General features: G+C 50.7%; 1 protein-coding gene across 2 annotated transcripts in view; it reads right to left on the minus strand.

Annotated features, from left to right (window-relative positions):
* Positions 1-460: 460 nt before the first annotated feature.
* Positions 461-23,642, minus strand: part of RSPO4 (R-spondin 4) — a 41,558-nt gene continuing 18,376 nt past the window's right edge. The window contains exons 2-5 of one of the 2 annotated variants that reach the window (XM_025400437.1): positions 8,423-8,611; positions 7,649-7,789; positions 4,506-4,691; positions 561-670 (exon numbers count right to left, since the gene is read on the minus strand). In XM_025400437.1, the coding sequence (XP_025256222.1) occupies positions 561-670; positions 4,506-4,691; positions 7,649-7,789; positions 8,423-8,611 (626 nt within the window). Of the gene's footprint in view, positions 671-4,505; positions 4,692-7,648; positions 7,790-8,422; positions 8,612-23,642 lie in introns of both variants that reach the window. The other variant, XM_025400438.1, reaches the window with a different exon arrangement.

Here is a 23,642-nt window from a genome sequence, read left to right on the forward strand (position 1 = left end):
GAGAACCAGGTGCTCACAGCTCAGGGTCCTGGAGCCTCCCCCAGAGCAGAAGCAAGGCCCTCAGGACTCACCCTTGCTGTGCCCCAGCTTTGCCCTCTGGAAACCCTTTCTCTGCAAAGATGGGGTCAGGGAAAGTCCTGGGAAAAGATGTTTGCTTTCTTTAAGTTGTAGTTAGAGAGAGCTGCAGGGGAGGGCACAGGCTCATGGTCCCTCTTAAAGTGTGTGTGAGAGGGAGAGAAGAGGAGGGAGAGAGAGAAGAACGTGGTGGAGGACAGGAAGAAACACAGGAAGAAAAAGAAACATAAAAGATAAGTGAGAAAGAAGAGGAAAGACGGGAAGGAGGGAGGGAGAAAGGAGAGGAGAATGCAGGTGGAAGAAATAAAGTAAATAAAAAAGAAAAAGAAAGGGAAGGTAGATTGACAGAAAAATGATAGAAGGGTGGAAAGAAAGAGAGGACAAATGGAGGAGACGGAGGAGGAAGGGTAAGAGGAGAGGAGGAGGAGCAGGAGGAGGTGTGCAGGGGCCGAGGACTAGGACCAGAGAGCCGGGAGAGCCGGCGGTCAGGGCTGCAGGCCGGGCTGGCGCGGCCTCACGTCCAGCCTGCGGTCCAGCTTCCTGTCCTTGCGTGGGCGCCGGTCCTTCCTGCCCTTCTTCTGGTCGGAGCTCCTCTCTGCAACGAGAGCACAGGGCCTGGTGACCAAGGCTGCAGGGCCAGTTAGGTCCTGGGAGCCTCCTCAGTCCTCAAAGACAAGGGTGCCCCACTCACTCCTCAACAACGAGGCTCAGAAGAACATTTAGGCACTGACCTTGCAGTCCCTCCTGTTGAGAGTTTGGACCGCGGGCTAAGTTACCCCAAACTGAACCTTTCTCTCTAGTTCTTCAGGGAGTGCTGAGGACCACTAACTTGCTCAGGGCCCTTTTGTGCTGGAGATCTGGCTTGGCCAGGCCTGCAGGTTCACCTGGGGCCCCCCAGTCAGCACGTAGGGTGGCCTCACGGGAGTCCCATGGCTTTCCCCAGCACACTCCTTCCATAGCCAACCAGGCTCTGTGCTGGACACTGGGCACCTTTCATCTGTGTCCCTGCACCAACTTCTCCATAACACTGTGGCAAAAATACTTGAGCATTTAGCAAATGCTCACCGTATGCAGGTCACAGCCCCAAGCACTTTATGTATATGAAACTCACAACAGCCGGGAGAGGCAGGCAGGGTCTGAGCCGCACCCAGTCCCGTCTTCTACAATTGTCCTCTCTTTCTCTCCACCCTTCTATCATTTTTCTGTGCCAGTCTACCTTTCCTTTCTTCTTCTTCTTTATTTCCTTTATTCCTTCCACCTCCATTCTGGCTGTGCCTGCTGCCCGGGGAGTTCTTCTGAGCAGTTGCTTGTCATTGTTTTTTTTTTTTTTTTTTTGAGACGGAGTCTCGCTCTGTCGCCCAGGCTGGAGTGCAGTGGCCGGATCTCAGCTCACTGCAAGCTCCGCCTCCCGGGTTCACGCCATTCTCCTGCCTCAGCCTCCCGAGCAGCTGGGACTACAGGCGCCCGCCACCTCGCCCGGCTAGTTTTTTGTATTTTTAGTAGAGACGGGGTTTCACCATGTTAGCCAGGATGGTCTCGATCTCCTGACCTAGTGATCCGCCCGTCTCGGCCTCCCAAAGTGCTGGGATTACAGGCTTGAGCCACCGCGCCCGGCCGTTTGTCATTGTTATTGACAGGTGAGAAGACCGCAGCATGGTTGGGAGCAAGGTCAGCCCTAAGTTTCTGCTTTACAAAGTGTCTCCACACCCAGGACATTCTTCTACATTGCTTGGGCCCCCTTCAGTTCCCCGCAAGGAGCTGTGTGTCCATTTGAACACGATGAACCTGAGGCTCCACAAGTCACTTTCTGAAGGTGTGCAGCTAGGCCGCTAGAGACCCTCCCAGCCTAGTGGCAAGGGAAGGGCAGTTTTATTCCTTAGGTGTCAACTGTGTACCTGTCTCCCCAAGAGTCAGGACTGTGGCTCCAGTCCTGGCTCCTTCCTCTACAGAGCAGAGTCAAGGAGCTAAGGCCAGGCTGCCCACTTTCGGGACTCCCCATGCCCACTCTGAGCCTTTGGGGAGCACTGAAGCCAACTCCCATTCTGCGCTGCGGAGCTGACTCTGCAGGCCTCGGGTAGGACTGCATCTGGAGATGGGGTGTGGGTGCTGCCTGAGTGGCCCTGCCAGCTCTGATGTGGGGGTGTGGGGGCCAGTGGCTTTGTGTCCCTACCCCTTCCCTAGGCCTGCCTGACAGCTGCTCATGTGCCCATACAGTCACCCACCCATCCCTCCACTTATTTACCCACCTACCCGATTGCCATCCACTGAATTGCCGTCCACCTGTTAACTCATCTGCTTACCTCCATATCCACCTCCATACCCAATGACCCATCCATCCACCTAGGCACCCATCCATCACCCATCCATCCACCTGTTCACCTACCGACCTACCTACCCACCCACCTAATCATCCACCTACCTACTCATCCACCCATCTACCCTCCCATCTACCCTCCTATCCACCCATCTACCTACCCACTCAGCCACCTGTGCACTCAGCCATCTACCCTCCCACCCACCCATCCATCCACTCATCCAACAAGTATTAACTGGACACCGACTATGTGCCAGACTCTGTTAGAGGCACTAGATAGACAGTTGTGAATAAGGCAGACAAAGCCCTTGCCCTCACTGGAGATCACACTCTAGGAAGGAAAACAACCACTGAACAAAGCAAACGCGAGAATGAGCAGGCTCGTTTCAGAAGGGTGCAAGTGCTACCATGTGATACGATGGAAAATGACTCCTGGGAGGGGGACTCATGGGAAGCCTCTCTGAGGAGGAGCCGCTGCAGCCAAGACCCGGATGATGCAGGGAGCTACAGTGGGGTTGTTGCAAGGATTAGAGTCACGTCTTACAGCACTGAGCACAGCCAGCACATAGTAGGTGCTTTACGAATGTTTGCTGTTGTTGCGATTATTATTATCCGGGGGAAGAGTTTTCCCCTCATGACCCCCCCACAGCCATTCACCCCCAGCTCTTGGAGCCATGAGAGGTGCGACGTGGTAATGAGTGCAGGAGAACTGTCTGCCTCCTGTGTGAGTGCTTCCCTGGCTCTGGGGTCCCTTAGGTTCTCTGGTTCCATCTCAACCTCACTCCGTCCTCACCTGCCCAGTATGACTCCCAAAGGCTCCCATCTCTGCTATCTGCACTCCCAACCCAAACAGCACAAGTCCTTCTGAAAGAGGAGTGTCCCTGAGTTCAAATCCTGGCTCCACTACATCCCACCTGGGTGCCCCGGGTGGCCTGGCTCCAGGTCCCTCATCCTTCATCATGACTTTAGATTCCTGTTTGCATGACAAGTTATGTTTGAATTCTAGGTCCACAGCTCCCTGGCTTTGTGACCCTTAGGTGAATGACTCAACCTCTCTGGGCCTCAGTCCCCTCATCTGTAAAATGGGGATAATGTTAGTAACACCTACCGCACAGCATCATTGTGAAGATTACGTGAGTTAACGATTATAGAGAATTTGGCACAGTGCCCAGTCAACACTGCCAATTCCGCGTAATTACTACTCACCATTCACATCTTACCAGACACACCCTGTGGCTTCTCTTCTATGTAAATCAGTGGTCCTTAATAGCTCCCAGACATTTCGGAAATACGTGTAGTGGTCTTGGATGCCACAGTGAAGGGGGTTCCTGTGGCATTCAGTGGACAGCAATCGGGATGCAGTGTGGGACAGTCCCCCGCAAAGACGAGTTGTCCCCCATTCCATCCAGTTCTCTCACACCGTGCCCCACCCTCATGTAGCTGAAAAGTCTGCTTGCTGGGAGCTGAATTCTGTTTTACTCATGACTGCCAAGTGATTTCGAACACTTGCATTCACTGAAGACTCTAGGGCACTGTGAGTGTGGTGTCAATCAGAGATCAATTTGGTTGGACCTTACTAACGCTTGGTCACTTTTGGGAAATCGCATCTCTGATGGCAATGCGGCCACGCACTTGGGGCGCTGACCACGGCTGCGGTCTTCGTTGGGATTGTGCTTCCCTAAGTGTCTGCTGGTATGTTGGGCCAAGCGCTTCCATCATGAAATTTCTTTTCTTTCTCCTCTATATTACAGTTAGGGCACTATACTGATAAAAAAATTTACCTTTGCAAGTAGGCTACATTCTCCATGAACTTCATTAAGAATGGTATAGAAGGTATTCCCAAATCCTTCTTATTAAAAGGGGGGTGTTCAGTTTGAGAGGGTTGGGAACTCCTGGCCAGCTCAATTTCCCTAATGTATTTGGGACTGAACCCAGCAAGGAAGGTCCTCCTTTGAAAGGACACCAGGGGAGACGATGTGTACTCCGCATGATGGCATGGCTAATGGTGGCCTTTCAGGCAGTCTCATAGGTACTATTTGTGGGGCAGTGTCCTGAGTCCACTCTGTCCCTGTGGGCCTTTCCCACCACAGCCTCATGTGCCTGTCCTGGGGCTCACCTCCTGGGCAGGGCCTCTGGATGGGACATTTCCTTGACTCAGAAAGCACCTGGCAGGTGGTTGTCTCCTCATGCCCAGCCCGGCCAGCCTCTCGTACCCGGGTCTCCAGGCCCCAAGCTGAGCCGCAGGTCTTTCCATTGTACGCGCAGGGGCTCCAGCCGCCCCAGGGACCCGGTTCACACTGCCCTGTGGAGTGAAAGGAGAGACAGACAGACAGGGTCAGCCGGCAGTGAGGGTCCTTCAGTAGGCACAGAATAAGGGCAGGGTTTGAGGGGTTCAGCTCTCTGAAGACTGAAGACACCACTTCCACCTGCTAGGAGCAGAGGGGGGACATTTAAAAGTTATTTATAAGAGCCTGGAATGAGAGCTAAACTAATGCATGCACAGACTAATATGGGCCTGAAGACAGAGTGGCCGACTGCCTAGCTTTAAAGGGGAAGGCTTCCTGGAGGAGGTGATGTATGAGTGAAAGGGAGAGAGGGGAGCTCATCAGGTGAGAAGAAGGAAGCCCATTCCAGGCAAGTATGTAAAGCCATGGGAGCCTGGCCCACCATGTTTGGGAGATGGGGCAGCATGAGTTGGCAGTGAAGTCTCAGAAAGTGGGGGCAGGAGAGGAGGCTGGAAGGTCACCTGGGAAGTCCTCAGGACCCAGACACAGGTTTTAAACTTGATCATGTGTCTTTAATCAACTTTGGAAGGAGGAAAAAGGAGGCCATGGACATAAAAGTTCTTCATAGGGGGTAATTAAAATACACACACACACACACACACACACACACACACACACATATATATGTGTGTGTGTGTGTGTGTGTATACTTTGATTATTTTAAAAGTCCATGAGAAGTAGGCACAGAATATGAGTAGCTGTGAATACTCCTATTTTGTAGATCTGGACACTGAGGCCTAGAGCAGGGATTTGCTAAGGGAACGCAGCAAGAGGCTCACACAGCAGACACAGCAAGTTGAAGACGCAGTGGGGCCCAGACCTTGTTAGATGCACACATTTGACAAGTAAAGACTGAGCACCCAGTGTGTGCTAGGCGCTATTCTGAGTGCTGAGGGAGCAGCAGCAGACAAGACAGACCAGGGTCTGCAGGCCTCCTGGAATTCACCATCTGGACACCGCCGTGATGAGGGAAGCGCAGGCACTGTGGGAGCCCAGAGGCGGCATGGGTTGGGTTGTAGGGGAGGAAACTCCTGGACTGGGTCTTGAAGTGGGGGTGGGATGGCAGGGAAGGGGAGCCTAGTCAGGCTCAGGGAGGGACAGGAGGTGCTCTGGGTGAAGGCATAACCCCAGCACAGTCCCCAAGATGATTTGGCCCGGAACTGGGCAGGCCAGAGAATGAGCTCAAATGGAGGAGGAAAAAAATGTTGGGGGTGGAAAGACTGGCAGATGGGACAGATTGCCCAGGTCCTGGGTGAACTCCGCCCGAGGGCAGTGGGAGCCACTGAAGGGTCCTGGGAGGAAAAGAAATTGAGTAGACTGTCATTTTGAAATACTCCCTCTGCTGTTGAGTGGAGAGTGGGTTGGAGGGACTGAGAGCTGAGGCAGGAGACGGGCAGGAGCTGTGGCCAGAATCCTGGCGATAGGCAGGGGGTGGTGAGAAGGCGGGAAGAGCGGGGCACAGAGGAGAGAAACAAATGGGTGGGGCTGGGGTGGGGAGAAAGGGATGAGCTGGATGGTGTGGGTTTGGGAGCTTTGTGCTGCTTCTTTTCCCCCCCAAAGTTCCTCCTGCCACCCGAAATATTATGCATTTGTTCTCGGGTGTCGCTTCTGTCTCTCCACTGAAATGCCAAGTCCATGAGTGCAGAGGCTTTGTTTGGTTCTCTAACATGTCTCCAGCACCTAGGAAAGTGCCTGGCCATAGCAGATGCTCCAGTAGATATTTTCAGAGTGAATAAATGAACAGACTGGACTGAATAGAGGGTGAGGGAGACAGAAGAGTCAACAGTGATGTCTGCATCTCAGGCATGGCCACCCAGGGATCAGGGAGCTGGTTATTGAAACCCAGAGGAAACCCAGAGGAAGCGTTAGGCGGTGGACGGTGGCGGTGGGAGTGGAAAGAAGGAACCCAGGGGGCAGTGGAGGTAAGGGTCTGCTGCTCAGGGAGGCTGGAGACACGGAGTCAGGGGCCATCAGCAGCTGGAATGACCATGAATGTGAGCCCGGAGGGAATGCGTGGGCAGAGATGCACAGTTTAGATGAGAATGCCAAGGAGCAGCCTAGTGCAGGGACAGAAGAGGGCTCACAGGCAGGAGTATGACAAGGAGCTGTCAGGAAATAATCAGAGCAGTAATAACACTGATACTGACATGTACTGAGCACCTACTGTGTGCTGGCTGCTGTACTGAGCACTTTAAATTGTACTAATTCACTTAATCCTCATAACAATTCCTCCCCACGAGGTAGGCTCTATGTTCTATTGTCTTTTTTTTTTTTTTTTTAACGTTTGGAGAAACTGAAGGACAGAGAGCTGAGGTGGTTTGCTTAAGATCACTAAAGGGTAAGGTTTAGAGCTAGGATTGGACCCCAGGCCCGTCCTTTTCCAAAATCAGTGCTCAGCCAGTGTGGTGGCTCATACCTGTACTCCCAGTGCTTTGGGAGACTGAGGTGGGAAGACTGCTTGAGTCCCAGGGGCAGCCTGAGCAACATAGCAAGAGCCTGTCTTTGCAAAAACATAAACGCATCACCAGCTGTTGTGGTACATGCCTGTGGTCCCAGTTACTCGGGAGGCTGAGGCAGGAGGATTCCCTGAGCCTAGGAGTTTGGGGCTTCAGTGAGCTATGATCATGCCACTGCACTCCAGCTGGGCGACAGAGCAAGACCCTATCTCAAACAAAACAAGCAAACAAAGAAACAAACAAAAATCAGTGCTCTTCTTCTGCACTCTGCTGATTTCCTTGGCATTAACAACGGTGCCAGTGTTGGCTGCAGTAGTAATCATAGTAATGGTGGTTACGTTGGCTCTAGTGTAACACAGTTACTAGGTGTAGGTATCTGGTGTACCTGACACGGTGGTGCTCGGCCTCCCCTAACCATATGGCATTCTACTGGGATTTCTTCCAGGCCCCCAACACCTCTCACCAAGCCCCCACTCCAGGGAGGTGGGGGGCAGGGTCAGGGCGGGGAGGTCACTCACCCTGGCATTCCCGTGTGTTCTGGTGGGCCAAAGTGCCTGGCGGGCAGGTGGGCAGACACTTCCCCTTGTACAAGTAAAATCGCCTCTTGCACCGGATGCAGAAGTCCTGGCTGAAGCAGCTCTCACAAGTGGCCCCACATTCTGTAACAGAGCCAGGGATACCCTGGGTGAGGGAGATTGCCAAGGATGGGGCCCACTGGGTCTGCCCGAGGTGGGAGGGCCTCTGGGTAGTTCCAGGCTTGGTAGCATTTGTGTCAGGACTCAGTATCTCCTTTGAAGCCCAGACTTGGCCAAGGTCAAACTGGGCTGTATGTGAAGAGAACTCGCTTTCTCATTTGAGGGGAGGCTCAGAGAGAGTGAGTGACTTGCTTGAAGTCACCGGTAAACCAGGGCTGGAGTGAGGACTCCCTGCTTCTTTTTCACATCAGAAATAGTGATGATTTGCCCAAAGTTACAGCAAAAATTAGAGCCTGGAATTAGGACTCCTTTTCCTATTTGGGCTAGGACCAGAGAAGGTGAGTTACATGACTAAGGCCACACTACAAACTAGGGTAGAAGTGAAAGTTCCCCGCTCTATTAGTGCTAATTAAGGCTGAGAGGGGACAGACTTGCCTTAGGCTGCAGAGCCAGCCTGGATGCAGGCACGTATCTCAGCGTCTGGGCTTAAACATGCATCTACTTCCCTGCTGTCTGTGTTGAGATGAGAGGGCGGGATCTAAGCCGGCGGTGTCTAGGAGCCCAGCACTAGCATAGAACAAGGGAGAAGCCACGTACTTTTGCACCTGTTGACCTCCTGGCCGCGGATGCCGAAGTAGCCAGGGGGACAGTCGTGCAGGCACTTGCCATACTGGCGGATGCCTTCTCGGCGGATGAACAGGAAGAGCCTCTGCTGGCAGGTGGAACAGCCATTCTCCTCTGAGCAGATGATACAGCCTGTGCAGTTGCCCCCCAGGCCAGTGCCCACTGCCCGCCAGACCAGGACAGAAGGAGGGAGAAAGGGAGAGAGAGATGGTCAAACCATATATATGAACAGCTGAGATGGTCTCATTGGGATAGCAACTGGGCACACGGCCACCCAAACAAAAGACTACATTTCCCAGCTTCCCTTACAACTAAATATGGTCATGTGACAAAAATCTGGCCCATCAGATGTAAGGTAAAGTAGCATGTGCCACTTCAAGAAAGCTGCCTTAAAGGGCAGGGGTGTGCCCCTTGTCATCCCCTCATCCTTTCTGTTGGGTGGAATGTGAACAATGACTGGAGCACAAGCAGCCATTTTAGATCATGAGGTGGAAACTGTGTCCTGTGAGGCGGTGGAAAAATCAGATAAAAAACACCTGGGTCCCTGAGGAAGGCAGAACTGCTGTACTAGCCCTAGCCGGCCTGTGTAGACTGTTACATGAGAGAGAAATCAACATCTACCTTGCTTAAATCACTGTTATTTGGAGTTTTCCATTACTCACAAGCAAACTTAACCTTTACCAAAGTAAAGTGTGAGTGTGTGTGGGTGCACATGCATGAGCGGGGTGGGGTGAGACCCTCACCCTCTTGCTGGATTCCTGAACAATACTCAACAATACTCCATTTCTCACTGTCACCATCAGCAAGGGCTCCCACTATCATCAGGAATAGCAATGGGATAAATGTATTTAAGGAGAAAAATTTTTGTTGTCCCAGAATTGGTACTCAGGAGCCAAAGCTGGGGAAAAAGAGGTGGAAAGTGCTCTAGAATCTTAAGTGAGCCTTTCCCAGGCTCATAAGGAGTCTCTGTAACCCTGACCATCACCCCAGGACGCTGATTAAGCTGAACACTTGCAGGGAGGAACTCATGGGAGTTAGGAATTGACAGCCCGGCCAGGCACAGTGGCTCATGCCTGTAACCCCAGCACTTTGGGAGGCCAAGGTGGGAGGATTGCTTGAGTCTAGGAGTTTGAGACCAGCCTGGGCAATATGGCGAGACCCTGTCTCTACAAGAAAAATACAAAAATTAGCCAGGTATGGTGGCACACACCTGTAGTCCTAGCTACTTGGGAGGCTAAGGTAGGAGGATCACTTGAGCTGGGAAGGCCGCAGTGAGCTGTGTTTGTGCAACTGTACTCGAGTCTGAGAGACAGAATGAAGCCATGCTTCCAAAAAAGAAGAAAATAAAAAGAAGTGAGCTGTGGTGCTGTGACTTTTCCTCTGTTCCCAACCCTCCCAATGAAGTGAGGAGATGCCAGAGAAACTTACAAAGACAAGAGGTGCTAGCGAGAAGGTGCCAGCATCTCGTGTCTTGCTTGGACATAAACTCATGTCCATAGTCCTGTCAATCTGCCCCCTTCCCATTCCTCTTTGAGCAGACAAAGGAGACCGGGAGACAGAAGGGCAGAGCTGAGGGGGAGAGTGTGGTAGAAGAGGCTGCACATCCTTCCCGGCACGCGTGAGGGGTTTCTCAGTGGTAAGGGGCACCTTGGGAGTAGCCGGGCTTAGGTGGTATTCCTGCTGCCTGGCACAAGAGGGCTGGTTGCTGGGACGTGCCCCAGCAGTATGAGGCATCAGGGGAGACCACTGGGAGTAGGAGGTGGGGGAGAGTTAGAAAATGACCAGGTGTCATTAAGTGACAGGAAAGGATAGTGCAGCTTTTGAGAGGTGGCAATTGGGGAAACAGTAAATGGTTTCATGTTTATATGTCATTAGGGTCAGACTGGTTAATAATCCGGTTAGTGCCTTGATTCATCTGAGCCCCAAGACCACCCAGCAGGAAACATTCTTAGCTCTCCAGCTCCCAGGTGCTCCCCTCTTCCTATTGGTGCCCCATCTCCCTTTTAGAGGAATTCCCCATTGTGCGAGGTCCTGATGGGGAACGCATCCTGGCACCTTCCCCTGGAACAGAAACCAAAAGAGGTCTGGCCTTTCTTTAAGTTGGCAGCAGGTGAGAGCTAGCGAAAGCCTGGCCAGATACACATTCTGGTGACTCCAGTCCTGGGAGTGGGACTCAAGAGTGAGGGTCACACAGAAATGGGGTTCATGGTGGAGGCAGAGCAGGCTCTCTGCCTAGCCCTGGCTGAGGCCTTTCTCTCACCCTCCCATCCCTCAGTCCCTCTGTTCCTTCCTTCCTGCTCCAGCTCTCGGATGAGTACTGCTACGTCCCCAAACCTCATCTTCCGTTCCTTGGATTCGGGGAGGCCCCATATTTCTGTGGCTTATAACTCAGGAGCCTGACTGATCCAGGGTACTAACGTGTACCCTGGGATCCTGTTCCCAGCCAAAGTTGGCAATGCCCTCAATTTTCTTGCCCTGGGATGAGAAACTGCAACAGGAAAGCAGAATAAAGATTTTTGTGTTCTGGAGCTGCACACCTGGCAGGCACCTGAGGGCAGACAGCAAGTGTGATGTTGTAAGGGGGATTCCCAGAGTCAGAGAGAGAAGAACATCCACTGAGAATTTAGCAGAGTCCAGACTTCTCACTCAGCAAAAGATTCAGATTCTGATACTACCAAGAGCTGGCAAGAATGAGAGGAAACCTTCACCTTTTCACCTTAGATAAGAGTGTCAACTTTGGGGAAAAATCTAGCAGTATCTAATAAATCTGAAGATGTCTCTTTTCTTTTTTGTGTTAAATTATTATTATTATTATTATTTTTTGACAGGATCTCGCTGTGTCACCCAGGCTCCAGTGCAGTGGCATGATCCTAGCTCACTGCAGCCTCAAACTCCTGGACTCAAGCAATCTTCCTGCCTCAGCCTCCTAAGTAGCTAGGACTACAGGCATGTGCCACCACACCCAGATAATTTAAAAAATTTTTTGTACAGATGATCTCTCTCTGTTTCCCAGGTTGGTCTTGAAATCTGGCCCCAAGTGATCTTCCTGCCTCAGGGTCCCAAAGTGTTGGGATTATAGATGTGAGCCACGACGCCTGGCCTAATGTCTCTTTTCTAAATGTAGCAAATTAGCTTCTGGTGTATACCCTAGAGCAGCAGTTCTCAAACTCTGGTGCACAACAGCAGCTCCTAGAGAGCTTGTTGGAGTATAGGTCACTGCGTTCCACCACTGGTACGTCTGATTCAGTAGGTCTGAGAATTTGTATTTCTAACAGGTTCCCAGGTGATATTGATGCTGCTGGTCCAGGGATCACGCTCTCAGAACCACTGACCTAGAGAAACCCTTGTATATGTGTAGAAAGAGACAAAGATATTTATTGCAGCATTATTTAATAGCAAACAACTGCAAAAAGCTAACGCTCTGCCAAAGGAATAAATACATTGTGGTATATTCATACACCACTGCCAGATACCACATACACAATCCAGCCATGATAAATGACTGAGGTAGCTACAGTTATCATTGTGGACACAGCTCAAAGATGGGGCTGAGAGGAAAAAAGCAAGGTGCGCGGTGAATCATATAGTAAGAGCCATTTATATAAAGTTCAAGGACCTGCAAAGCAATATTTTGTAGCATTTGTTACTTGTAAATATGTATTCAGAGCAGAAGACATGAGACTAACCAACACTGAATTCAGGATCGTGGCACACAAATGTTTATTGTATTATTTTAAATTCTTGACTTTAGGTTTGAAATAGTTCACCCTAAAAATGCATAAAGAACAAAAGAATTTAGCCTCTACTGTGTCCTGGGGCAGGAGGAGGTCTACATTCTTTCTTCTCCTTCTCCACTAGCTCCCCTCCCAAGCCCTGTCCCATCTTCAAGCTGAGGTCTTGAGCAGGGGAAGGTGACAAATTCTGAAGACAGGGGACTTGGGTTCCAAGAGCATTGGAGACTCGTGCCTCTGCACACTTTGTTAGTCATCCCCTCGTCCACTCTCCCCTCGTCCTCAGTAGTGGAACCCTGATTTTTATTTTATTTTTTGAGGCAAGGTCTTGCTCTGTTCCCCAGGCTGGAGTGCAGTAGCGCGACCTTGGTTCACTGAAGCCTGGACTTCCCGGGCTCAAGCAATCCTCCCTCCTCAGTCTCCCTAGTAGCTAGGACTACAGGTGTGCATCACCATGCCCGGCTAATTTGCATATTTTTTTGGTAGAGAAATGGTTTCGCCATGTTTCCCAGGTTGGTCTCAAACTCCCGGGCTCAAGCAATCCTCCTGTCTGAGGCTCCCAAAGTGCTGGGATTACAGGCCTGAGCCACAGCGCCTGGCCAGAACCCTGATATTAAGCGGAGTTTACGTCCTCTAAGACTACATTTCCCAGGCCCTTTGCAGCTATATGTGGTCATGTGCCTATGCTCTGACCAATGGGATGTGAGCGGGCATGCCCTGCGTAGCCCCTTGGGAAATGCTGGCACTGTTCTCCTCCCATTTTCCCTTCCACCTGCAGGACTGCAGGCTTGAGAGTGGAGCCATGGCAGATCCAGGAGGCAGAGGGATCTTACAGAAAGATAGCTTGGTGTGGCTGTATTAACCCAGGACTGCCCACCGCTGAGATTCTTTCCTGGGGAAGGAAGGAAAGCATTGCCCATTTGTTTAGGTCACTGGGCCTTGCTGACGCACACACTGACTGATGATGTCAGGTCTTCTGCCACGCAAGTCAGCACAGAGTCACATCAGTGGAGACCAAGGTGCCCTGCTCTGTGCCTCGGCACTGTGGAAGCCCACTGGACCTGAGATGCGACCCCACTACCAAAGAGCAAGGGGACCCTCAGTTGACTTGCGGTGATCTCTACCACCTGACAGAATAGGACTTCAAATTACAAATTTTGTTAAATTACAGAAAAACAAAGTAGCATTTCCTGCAAAATGAATCTGTGGACAGAGACTCACACCCTGACATGGTGTTGCCGCCCATTTTGCAGCTGAGAAAAACCAAGAATCAAGGAGGTGAAATGACATGTCCAGGGTCACACAGAATCGGCAGGGGTGGACCCACATCACTCTGCCCCACGCTGCCCTCTTAGAGCAACTGTCCAGGGCCTCCTGTGTCAGGCAGAGCCTGGGGCCATGGGGGTGAGCCACACATGGTCCCTACCCCTATAGGACAAACAGCCTGGTGGGAGGAATTGAAGTCCACAGAAGTGACAGCAAAGCAGGATGAGATAACGGGTCAAGATGGAGACAAAGCAAAGCTCTTACTGCTCTTAGAAGAGCTTAGAGGTCACTCAGCATGACTCCTGCAGTTTCAACTGGGGACACTGAGGCCAGAAGGGGTGGAGATTTCCCCAAAGGCAGGCAGCCAAACTGCAAAGAAGCCTCAGTCCTCTGTTAGAGTTACAGTACTATTTGTTTTTGTTGTTGTTGTTTGTTTGTTTGTTTGTTTTTGAGCTGGAATCTCACTCTGTTGCCCAGACTGGAGTGTAGTGGTACGATCTCAGCTCATTGCAAACTCCGTCTCCCAGGTTCAAATGATTCTTGTGCCTCAGCCTCCCGAGTAGCTGGAATTACAGGCACCCGCCACCAAGTCCAGCTAATTTTTTTTTTTTGTATTTTTAGTAGAGATGGGGTTTCACCACGTTGGCCAGGCTGGTCTCGAACTCCTGACCTCAAAAAGCTTGGGTATATGCTGAAGGCCAAAGAACCCAACAAAGACCCTCCCAGACCTCAAAGAGTGTTGGCTCGCAGGATGGTGTTTAGCATCCTTCAACACCCCAGTCTTTGAAGGGCAGTGGCTCTTTCCGGCCTCATCCTTGACCCTGGCAGTTGGCTAGGATGCCCTCTTGTGCCTCTATGTTGTAATGGCACCTCTTGCTTTTCGACTTCTGACAGCCTGTCTGGTGTTTCATCATGTCTCTGTAACTCATTAGAAAAGCAGTGCTATTGCCTCTCTCTACCCCCTACCCTAAAGTCATGGGTGTAGGCACTTGAATGTTCACTTTGTGAATCATCAGTGATGACAAGAGTCTGTACAGCGTTGCTCTAGAAAGATCCAAACGATGGTTCTTAAACTTGACTGTGCATAACGATCTCCAGAGAGGCTTGTAAAGTGTCTGCTTTGGGCCAGGAATGTGCACTTTAACAAGTCCAAAATAAATGTAACAGGAATTTTGGAAGTGTCTTCCCTGTTCACAGTCTCCTTTCCCTGAGAACTGGCCCCAGTAATCATGTTTGTAGGGCATGACTCTGACCCTAGCCAATGGCTGTCTTTTCCAGGATGGACCAATTAGACCTTCCCTCTCCTGGCTGATGGACAATGGTCTGGGCTGGCCTTGACCTAAGGCTATCTGCAGGTGGGAGGGTAGTGTGTTCCGATGCATATGTGTGACAAGCCTTGGTAGGCACTAGCTAACAGAGGCCCCACTCCTCTGCACTGTCTGGCTTTGAGGTTCATGTGTTGCCATCTCCACCCAGATGCACTTAACCTGGGCTTGGACAATCAGAGCATCAGGTCCCCTTGACTACAGTGGTTGTAGGTTCAGACACAGGTGCGCATCCCCACGAGAGCTAGTCTTGGGGTTTTTGCTGAGGTCAACAGATGTGTGTGGAGATGTGTGTTTTCCTTTCCTATCTTTGGATCTAGGAGGATATAGATCAGAGCTGGTGGGTGCCACATGAGGGAAGAGCTTCTGGAGAATGGAGACCACACAGCAGAAGCAGAGCCAGGAGACACAGACAAAGACCAAAAAGAGTCATCTGTGCATGTGGATCCACCCTGGGGATCCATAAATTCTCTTCTTTTCTCAAGTCACATTGAGTTAGGTTTTCCGTCACTTGCAACCAAATGATTCCCGACTAATATAGAAGTAGAGAGAGACAAATAAATCAGATGCAGAGAGAGAAGCGGCAACCAGAACCTCATGGGCTCCTTAAGACAGAAAAAGTTTCTCACTGCCTCCCAGTCCTTCCCAAAGCTTGGCTGGTCCCATAGCTCCAAATAAAGTGACTTTTTCACTTGAGCTAGTTTTCTTCTGTCAAACTACAATAAAAATGGATGTAGCTCACTAGATAGCAAACAGATCACGGTAGAGCAGCTCTGCTTTGGCACGAATGAGGAGCCTGGAGCACCACCTACCCAACCTGATCACCCTGGTGCTCCAGGGGACACTGAGGCTCCAGGAAGCACACTTTGAAACCCCCTGGGTCCTTCTACACATCTCGGCCTCCATCGCTGTCCTCTCCCAGCCGAGATGCACATTTTAAAAGCATTTAAGCTCTAATTGCAACCTCCCCAAGTTTTCTTGGGACATCACAGTGGATGGCAGGCACCCCATGTAATTTCCATTAACAAACGTCTCCCATAATCAAGACCATCCTCCCTCAGTCAAAACACCAGTAGGCCACAAAAGCATGGCCCTGTGTTGCTCCAGCAGCTGGAGAGGCTTAGAATGAAATCTGAGTCACTCCATGTTTCCCCAAGCACCCGAGGGATAAGTCCAGACTTAGATGTCCATTTTATGGAGAATGACAGTGGAATCAAACACACCAGATTTGACAGTTTGCAAAGTGATAAAGGCTTATGACAACTCTGAATGCATGCATTAACCCATGGTTCAGTGATCCATTCATTCATTCACTCATTCATTCAACAAACAATTACTGAACCCCTATTCTGGGTCAGGTCCATTGCTGGGACTCAATGGTTATGAGCTTTGGGGGAGCTGTGTGACATTGGGCAAGGTACTTTACCTCTACAAGTCTCAGTTTTTCCAGCTGTAAATGGGAATAATAATGCCTATTTTGCAGGGCTGTTGTGATTAAAGGAGATGGTACATGAAAAACTGTTAGCTCAGACCACCTGCAGCAGGCATCTCATAAATAATACCATTATTATATTGAGAATGATGTGTTTTCTGCCCTCACGGGACTTAAAAATCTAAAGATGTGTAATGATGCAGGTTCCCAGATTGATATCCTGGCCCCATCACTCATTGAACAAGTCCCCTCCTCTCTGTGGGACTCAGTTTCCCCATCTGAAAAATTGTGGCAGCAATTCCTACCTCCACGTGACTTGTTATGAGGGATGTGCAAACCAGCAAGTGCTGGCACATAGTAGGTGCTCCTCTGTAAACCTAGGTTCCCTCCCCGTTCCCTCACCATCGTGACACATAGTGGGACTGTCAACCAACATCTGGACCCTTCTCCTCTTTCCCAGGTGAGCAAAAAGAAGGCAGAGATGTTGGTGAGGCTGGAAGGAGGCCAGCAGGCTCCAGGGACATGGTCTTTTGCCCTCTGGATGGTGACGTGCTCAGGGCAGAGATATTAGCCAGCAGCTTTGGTCCTAGGTGAAGGGCAGGCTTATTCTTTCTTTTGGGAACAGGGAATAACCTGTGTTCTTCAAACAAGGGTCCCTAAGCTCAGAGTCACCCATATCCTCAAAACTGCCCTAAGCACCTTGTTTCAACAGGAGTCAATGGCTCAACATGTGCAAGTGATTGCTGTATTTTTTTTTCCATTTCAGGGTTTTGAGTGAATTTAGGGTCATCTCTGCCATATCATATCTTCCATCTGCCTTCACTCTGCAGAACTTCCCTGAGGGGGTCAAAAAGTGCAGGGTGACATCTGGGGCCCTGAAAATGTCACGTTCTCCTATGCAAGCTCGTGTCCTCAGCAGCCCACAGTGTGACTCTCATTGAAATTTCCTTAATACCCAAGCCAGAAACTCTAGCCCCATACATTTTTAAAAACAAGACTAATTTGGATAGATTTCTAGCATTTAAAAAAATCAAGAGATTTCACATTAAAAAGCGGGAATTTGAACTTCCTTGGAAAAAGTCAGAACATCTGCCAACGCTGGGTCTGCTGTCACAGGGCAGCGAGTGGTTAGAGGTACATCAATAAGGCACATGCTCCCCAGGTTACTGCAGACCCTACCCCTCTCCATTGTATTCCAGATAGTGAGGGCAAAGGTCAGCTGCCCTGCGTTCTCTTCCTTGAGCTACCTCTTAACACCCACTTCCCTCACTCACAGTAGAACACAATGTAGAGCAGGGGTTCTCAAACTTGGACATGCATCAGATTCACCTAGAGGGCCTGTTAAAAACACAGGCTGCTGGGCCTTACCTTAGAGTTGCTGATTGAGTAGGTCTAGGCAGGGCCTGAGAATCCACATTGCTAACAGGTTCCCAGGTGATGCTGACCTTTGCTGGCCCTGGGCCCACACTTTGAGAACTACTAGTGTGAAATAGCGTTAAGAGCCAGACTGGTTGGATTGAAATTTCAGCTTTGCCCCTTACCCTTGCCATGTGACCTTGAACCAGTGCCTTAACCTCTCTGTGCTTCAGTTTTCTCATCTGTAAAACAGGAATCCTCCTGGCTGACCTCCCAGATGTGCTGTGGGGGCCTGGGCAGGGCTGACACTCAAGCGGGTCTCCATGACATCACTGTTACTACCATTATGATCACCACCCACCCTGCCTGTGTTGGCATTTGTGATCCTGGAACTGCTTTGACAATCAGTGCAGAGCTTTTGGTTTTGATGCCAACATTTTTGGGGGTAGAGTTTCTTCATAATTGGGGTGTGCCCCGGGAAGTATGTCTTGCATGAGAACATCATGTCATGGTGAACTAAGGATTTAATACAGCTGTCCTGGAGGACTCCCGGGGCGTAAGAAGGATGGGGAAGGACAGCAAGACACCACTGCCCCCTGCCCCAAGGCAGTGAGACTGAGGCGGGCCAGACCCTGCTGAGGACCCTGCTCTGTCCTTGGGAAGGACCCAGAACCATGCAGGAGGGCCCCACACAGACAGTGCTGGGCAGTTCATCCTCTGATGCCCGCCTGGCAGTGCAGGATGCATGTTACCGATGACCAAGGGAAATAAACAACATCTGGGCACCCGCCTGCCCACTCAGGCCTCCACATATGGGAGGCAATCGCCACCACTGGAGGCTTGCTCAGAAGATCCCCCAGCACATTTCTGCCTGGGGGTGGATTGCACCATCCCTAGCAAGGGGGTGGGCCGTGGAGATGACTCCCAGCTTAGAGACTCCCTGGGATCAGGGCTAGAGGTTGCTAGCCCACTGGACCCTTCTCAGCACTCAGGAGGTGGGGGGACCAGCAGGGCCGAGCATTCAGCTGAATGTTGTGGTTGCCTTGGCTTTGGGGCCGGACAAACCACCACTTCCTAGCTGGGTGATATTGGGCCAGTGGCTTTACTATTCTGAGCTTTGGTCTTCTCTTCTGTGAAATGGGGACAATAGTAGCAACCACCTCCCAGGCAGTTGTGGGGATGCCATGAACTCATCCATGCAAAGTGCTTAGCACAGCTCACAGCAGATGAACGAGCACTCCGTTACTACTTGATTCATGCGAGATGCTCCCTTGAGAGCTGGGCCCAGCTTGCCTTGCTCACCTTTAAATTCCCACAGCCCTGCACATTGTAGGTGCCCATTAACTACCCATTTGTGATTATACCCATTATGCCTATTCATTATTTCTTAAATGAATGAATGAATGGTGGCTCAATAAAGGTTCTCAAAAACTGCTCTTAGGGTGCTCACAGCCTATTTGGGAGGACCAGGCCCATACAAATGTGGAGAAAGCCAATGACCTCCACCGAGCAGGGCTCAGAGCCAAGTGAAGGACCCAGGCAGGGTGGGAGTGAGAGTCCAGAGACTGGAGACATCAGGGGTGGTTTTCTAGGCAGGCAGATGTAGGGACAGAAGCTGAGACCAGGGGCGGGACTGGTTTGTGTAGACGGAGGAAAGGTTTCTAAGAGAGGTGAGTACAAGATGACATTGTACTCAATTGGTAGAAAGGGCGGGGCTTGAGCAAGGAGCAGACGGCAAATCCCTGCTAAGGTGCCAATACAGGACAACTAAGGGGCTGATAGATAAGACTCTCAAAATACAGTAAGAATAGGCACACATCCAATATGGAAACTTTTCATCCTTTGCCCTCCAAACCTGCTTCTCCTGTCCATTTCAGTCAGTGGCTACTCTACTCAGGGCTGAAGACTTCAGTGGCATCCTTGTCTCTTCTCTCTTCTTCATATCCTACTATTGGCACATCAGGAATCCGGTCAGTTCTACTTCTGAAATATGTCCGGGAATACTTCTCTCCACCCTCCCTGCCCCCACCCCCTTCCCTGCTCCTGCCCTCTTTCCCCACCACTCACCTTCTCTGGCTATGCTGGCCTCATCCTCCATGTTCCCCATCTGCCAAGACCACTCCCACCACAGGGCCTTTGCACTTGCTCTTCCTTTTGTCTGGAAGGCCCTTCCCACATTCACCCACAAAGCTCCCTTCCTCAAATGTCTCCTTGTGGGGACAAGAGTGATTCCTTCTTAGATGCTAATCTGCCACGTCGACTCTTGACTAACCTTGAGTCCAGTAATGCCTCCAAGATGTCTAGCTGAAGCATTAGTCTGTATGCAGAAACACTTATTTGCTGCGGGTTTCACTTTTCCTCCAAAACAAACCTTGATGCCGCTGCAGGAATCATAGGCTACGACGCCCATAGCACAGTGCCAGTTACCTGTGCACTCCTCTCAGAGCACGCAGACCTTTCTCCCCAAGATATATAAGCCCTGGGTCTGGGGGGTTATAGCTCGGAGATCTACCTATCTTGAGGCTGCCCAAGATCTTGCTCTGTTCATAAGTTCCCCAACTAATAACCCTTTACCAACAAATTGGAATTGTCTGCCTCATTCTTTGGTTTCTCAGCTCCTTCTGCATTTGGGGTCACCTTACGTATACAGCCCTTTCACAGAACACCCCTTCCCTGTGATCCCCCCAGACCTCCTGCCTGCAGCAGCATCACACCCACACCCCACTCCTCTCCTACGTTGCTATGTTCTTCATGCCATTTATCCCCACCTGATAGGGTCTACATTTGGCAAGTGCTGTTGTCTCTTTCCCACCAGTGAAAGATGAGTTCCAGGAAGGCAGAGATGAGCCACGGCACACAGGACCAAGTATGCAGCTCCTGCCTTCTCACTTAAGCAATTATTTCTTTTATAGCTGCTTACCATTCCGCATAGAGGGGCTGCAAAACTGGTTCAAGCACTATTATCACACCCATTTCAGAGAGGAGGAAACTGAGGTTCAGAGTAATTATGCTGCTTGCCTGAGGTCACTTAATAAGAAGTGGAGCAGATATTCAAACCCAGGCAGTGTGACTCTGAACCTGAGGGTTATCCTTGAGGCTACACTGCAGTCTGGATACTCGACATATCCCCGTGCGCCTCCTCAGTCCTCCATGCAGAGTCCCTTATCTACTGAGGCCTTGCTAAGTTGCCAGTGCTGTGCTGAGGCCTTCTTCAGCGTCCACTTGACCTCACCTGAGACAGGAAATTGGCCAAATGGTGGCAGTGCAGGCTGCCCCAGGACTGACCCTGCCCCCTCTGCATTCCTCATCCATCCTCCCCTCACACCCAATAGACAGTGAGCAGATCAATAGGTGTGTGTTCAATCAGGGGATGAAATGCCCACTCCATCTCTCAAATTCTTCAGGAGTGAGTCTCTTGCCTCACAACTGGGACTTGGGGAGGATGTAGAAAAATTACCTGCTAAGTTGCAGCCACTGCTGGACATTCTGGCCAGAATCCTCTTTAGACATTGACCTATATGGGCTGGTCGCAGGGGTGGAGAGCGTGGTGGTAAAACCGGGGTTCAAACTCACATTTGTTGATTTCATGGCCAGTGGTGATCTCAGATTTCAACCCACATCAGAATCACCTGAGGCTGCTTATGAAAAACAAGAGGTGCTGTCGCCTCTCGACACATGCAGTTGTTTTAACGTGAATGGTGTGCCCAGGGTTGTACGTGCATGAACTCGGAGATCTTCAAAAACTGCCCTGTGAGGTCAGCCAGGGCTTCCCAAACTGTAATATGCACACAAAGGGATTTAACTCAGGGATCTTGGGTTAAAATGTGGATTTTGATGCTAAAGTTCTGGAATGGGGCCGGGGTGCTGGCCCAAGAACTCACTTTAAGAAGCGAGGAGGGAGATGCTGTTATCATTCCTCATTTTACAGCTCAGGAAGCGAAGGCTCAGAGACCAACAACTCTAAGTGGTGGAGTTAGATTTAAAACCACAGCTGATGAAGACCCCAGACTCATTCTACTGTGTCACACTGCCTTACCCTGTTGGTCTGATGGTGAACGTGGAGGGGGACAATGGGAGTGATACTCAAAAGGGGCAACCTGACTGGGCACAGTGGCTCACGCCTGTAATCCCAGCACTTTGGGAGGCTAAGGCAGGTAGATCATAGGAGGGTCAGAGTTCGAGACCAGTCTGGCCAACATGGCAAAACCCCATCTCTACTAAAAATACAAAAATTAGCTGGGCATGGTGGTGCACACCTGTAATCCCAGCTACTCAGGAGGCTGAGGCTTGAGAATCACTTGAATCCAGGAGGCGGAGGTTGCATAAGCCAAGATTGCACCACTGCACTCCAGCCTGGGCGACAGAGTTGGACTCTGTCTCAAAAAAGATAAGATAAAATAAAATAAATAAAAAATAAAATAAAATAAAATATCAAAGGGGCAACCTGACTCCTTTCGCCATGCATAGGAGGGGCATTTCCCCAAGTAGCCTGAGTTAGGGACAGTCCCGCCAGGCCCAGCATGACAGAAAAAAAGGGGCTGGGTTTGTGTGTGTGTGATGTGTGTGATTGGGGGACAGGGGCAAGTGTGTGCTGACGCATGAGACCCCTGTCTAAAGGGGTTTGCCTGTCCCCAGGTTAAAGCATGGAGAAGGCCCGAGCCCCTGCTCCATGCTGGTCCTGCAGGGCTCAGCTGGGGCCCAAATCGGGGGTTGACACAGTGGAACAGGCTGCTTGTGCCTGGCATTCCCCACTTCCTGACCCATATCAACCAAATCTCTGCTTCCCCATCCTTATGGACCTGCCCTGGACCACATTTATTCTGCCCTCCATTAGCTACTCATTAAGAGAAATTGCATTTGTGTTTTTGGTGGGAGCCCTGGGGGTGCTGAGCAACCCAGAGCAACCACTAGTGACCTTCAGAAAAATAATATTAAAGAAAAAAGGGTTGTTTTTGGATTCCTCATCATTCGGCAAGCTGCGCTGAGGGTAGAGCAGCCAGCTGAGTTCGGGACCGGGGCAGAGAGTTTACCCTCCAGCTGGCTTCTCCAGACCCATCGGTCCAGAACTAGTGCCATTAGCTGTGAACACAGAACTGTCACAAAGCTGTCCTGAGCATGAAACTGTTACCAACCAATCTGTCTGTGGAGTTGTTACAAAACTGTCTTGTGTGTGAATGTGTCACAATGTTGTCAAGTATGTGACTTTGTATAAGAAATGGTCGTGCAGTTGTCCTCTAGGTAAAACTGCCAAGAAGTTGTCAAGTATACGCAGTTGCCGCTCATTTGAAAAACTACTGGGAAAAAGTTTCTTTTCTTTTCATGTATGAGGGACAGGTTGCTGTATGTGTGACCTTGAGCAACTTGCCGACAGGCACTGTGCGTGGCTGCTGCTTCTGCAATAACACTGCCTGGCACACAGTAGGTGCTCAATGAGTACTTGCCAAATGTCTCCTCAGGGCTGCAAAGTGGACTCAGATAGGTTCTGGTTCTTTCAGGTGCCGGCTTTGTCCCACAGTGGAATGGGCTGGGTGCCTCGGGTAGGTCTGCTGCCTTTTGCATCCTCTCTGAGCCTGCTTGGGTTGTTGTAAAGTGCAGAGGCCTGTGTATGACGTGCCCAGCAATACTGGGGAAAATAAATGCTGGCTGCTAATTCCCTCTCTCCCTCTTGTGGGGGGTTTATGATTCCTCAGGGCTCTTCAGGGTAGCAGAGGCCTCTCGTGGCTCTTTGGGAGGCTGTGGAAGCTTCAGCTTTGGCTGAGTAGGACATTTGCTGTGGTTAGGACTCTGGCAGGACACCTCCAGTCAATCAGGATGCTCAGTGTCACAAGGATTGGGGGCAATGCCCACTGCTCCAAACCCAGGAGGCCTCCTCTGGGGAGGATGTGAGCTCCAGGATTCCAGGAAGGGTGGGAGGAAACCTAAGGAGAGCTGAAAGCTCGTAATTCCTAAGATAAGGCCGAGTGAGAAAGGTACCAGCTTTTGAAGTTTGTTCTGCAAACGACCTTCTTCACTTTTTTGCGTTGAAGCCCTGCAATCAGCAGAGCTCAGGGCTAGGAATTAGGGCCTTTACTCCTGTCCCAGCT

The sequence above is a fragment of the Theropithecus gelada genome, chromosome 10 (genome assembly GCF_003255815.1).
Source record: "Theropithecus gelada isolate Dixy chromosome 10, Tgel_1.0, whole genome shotgun sequence".
NCBI classification, from domain to species: Eukaryota; Metazoa; Chordata; class Mammalia; order Primates; family Cercopithecidae; genus Theropithecus; species Theropithecus gelada.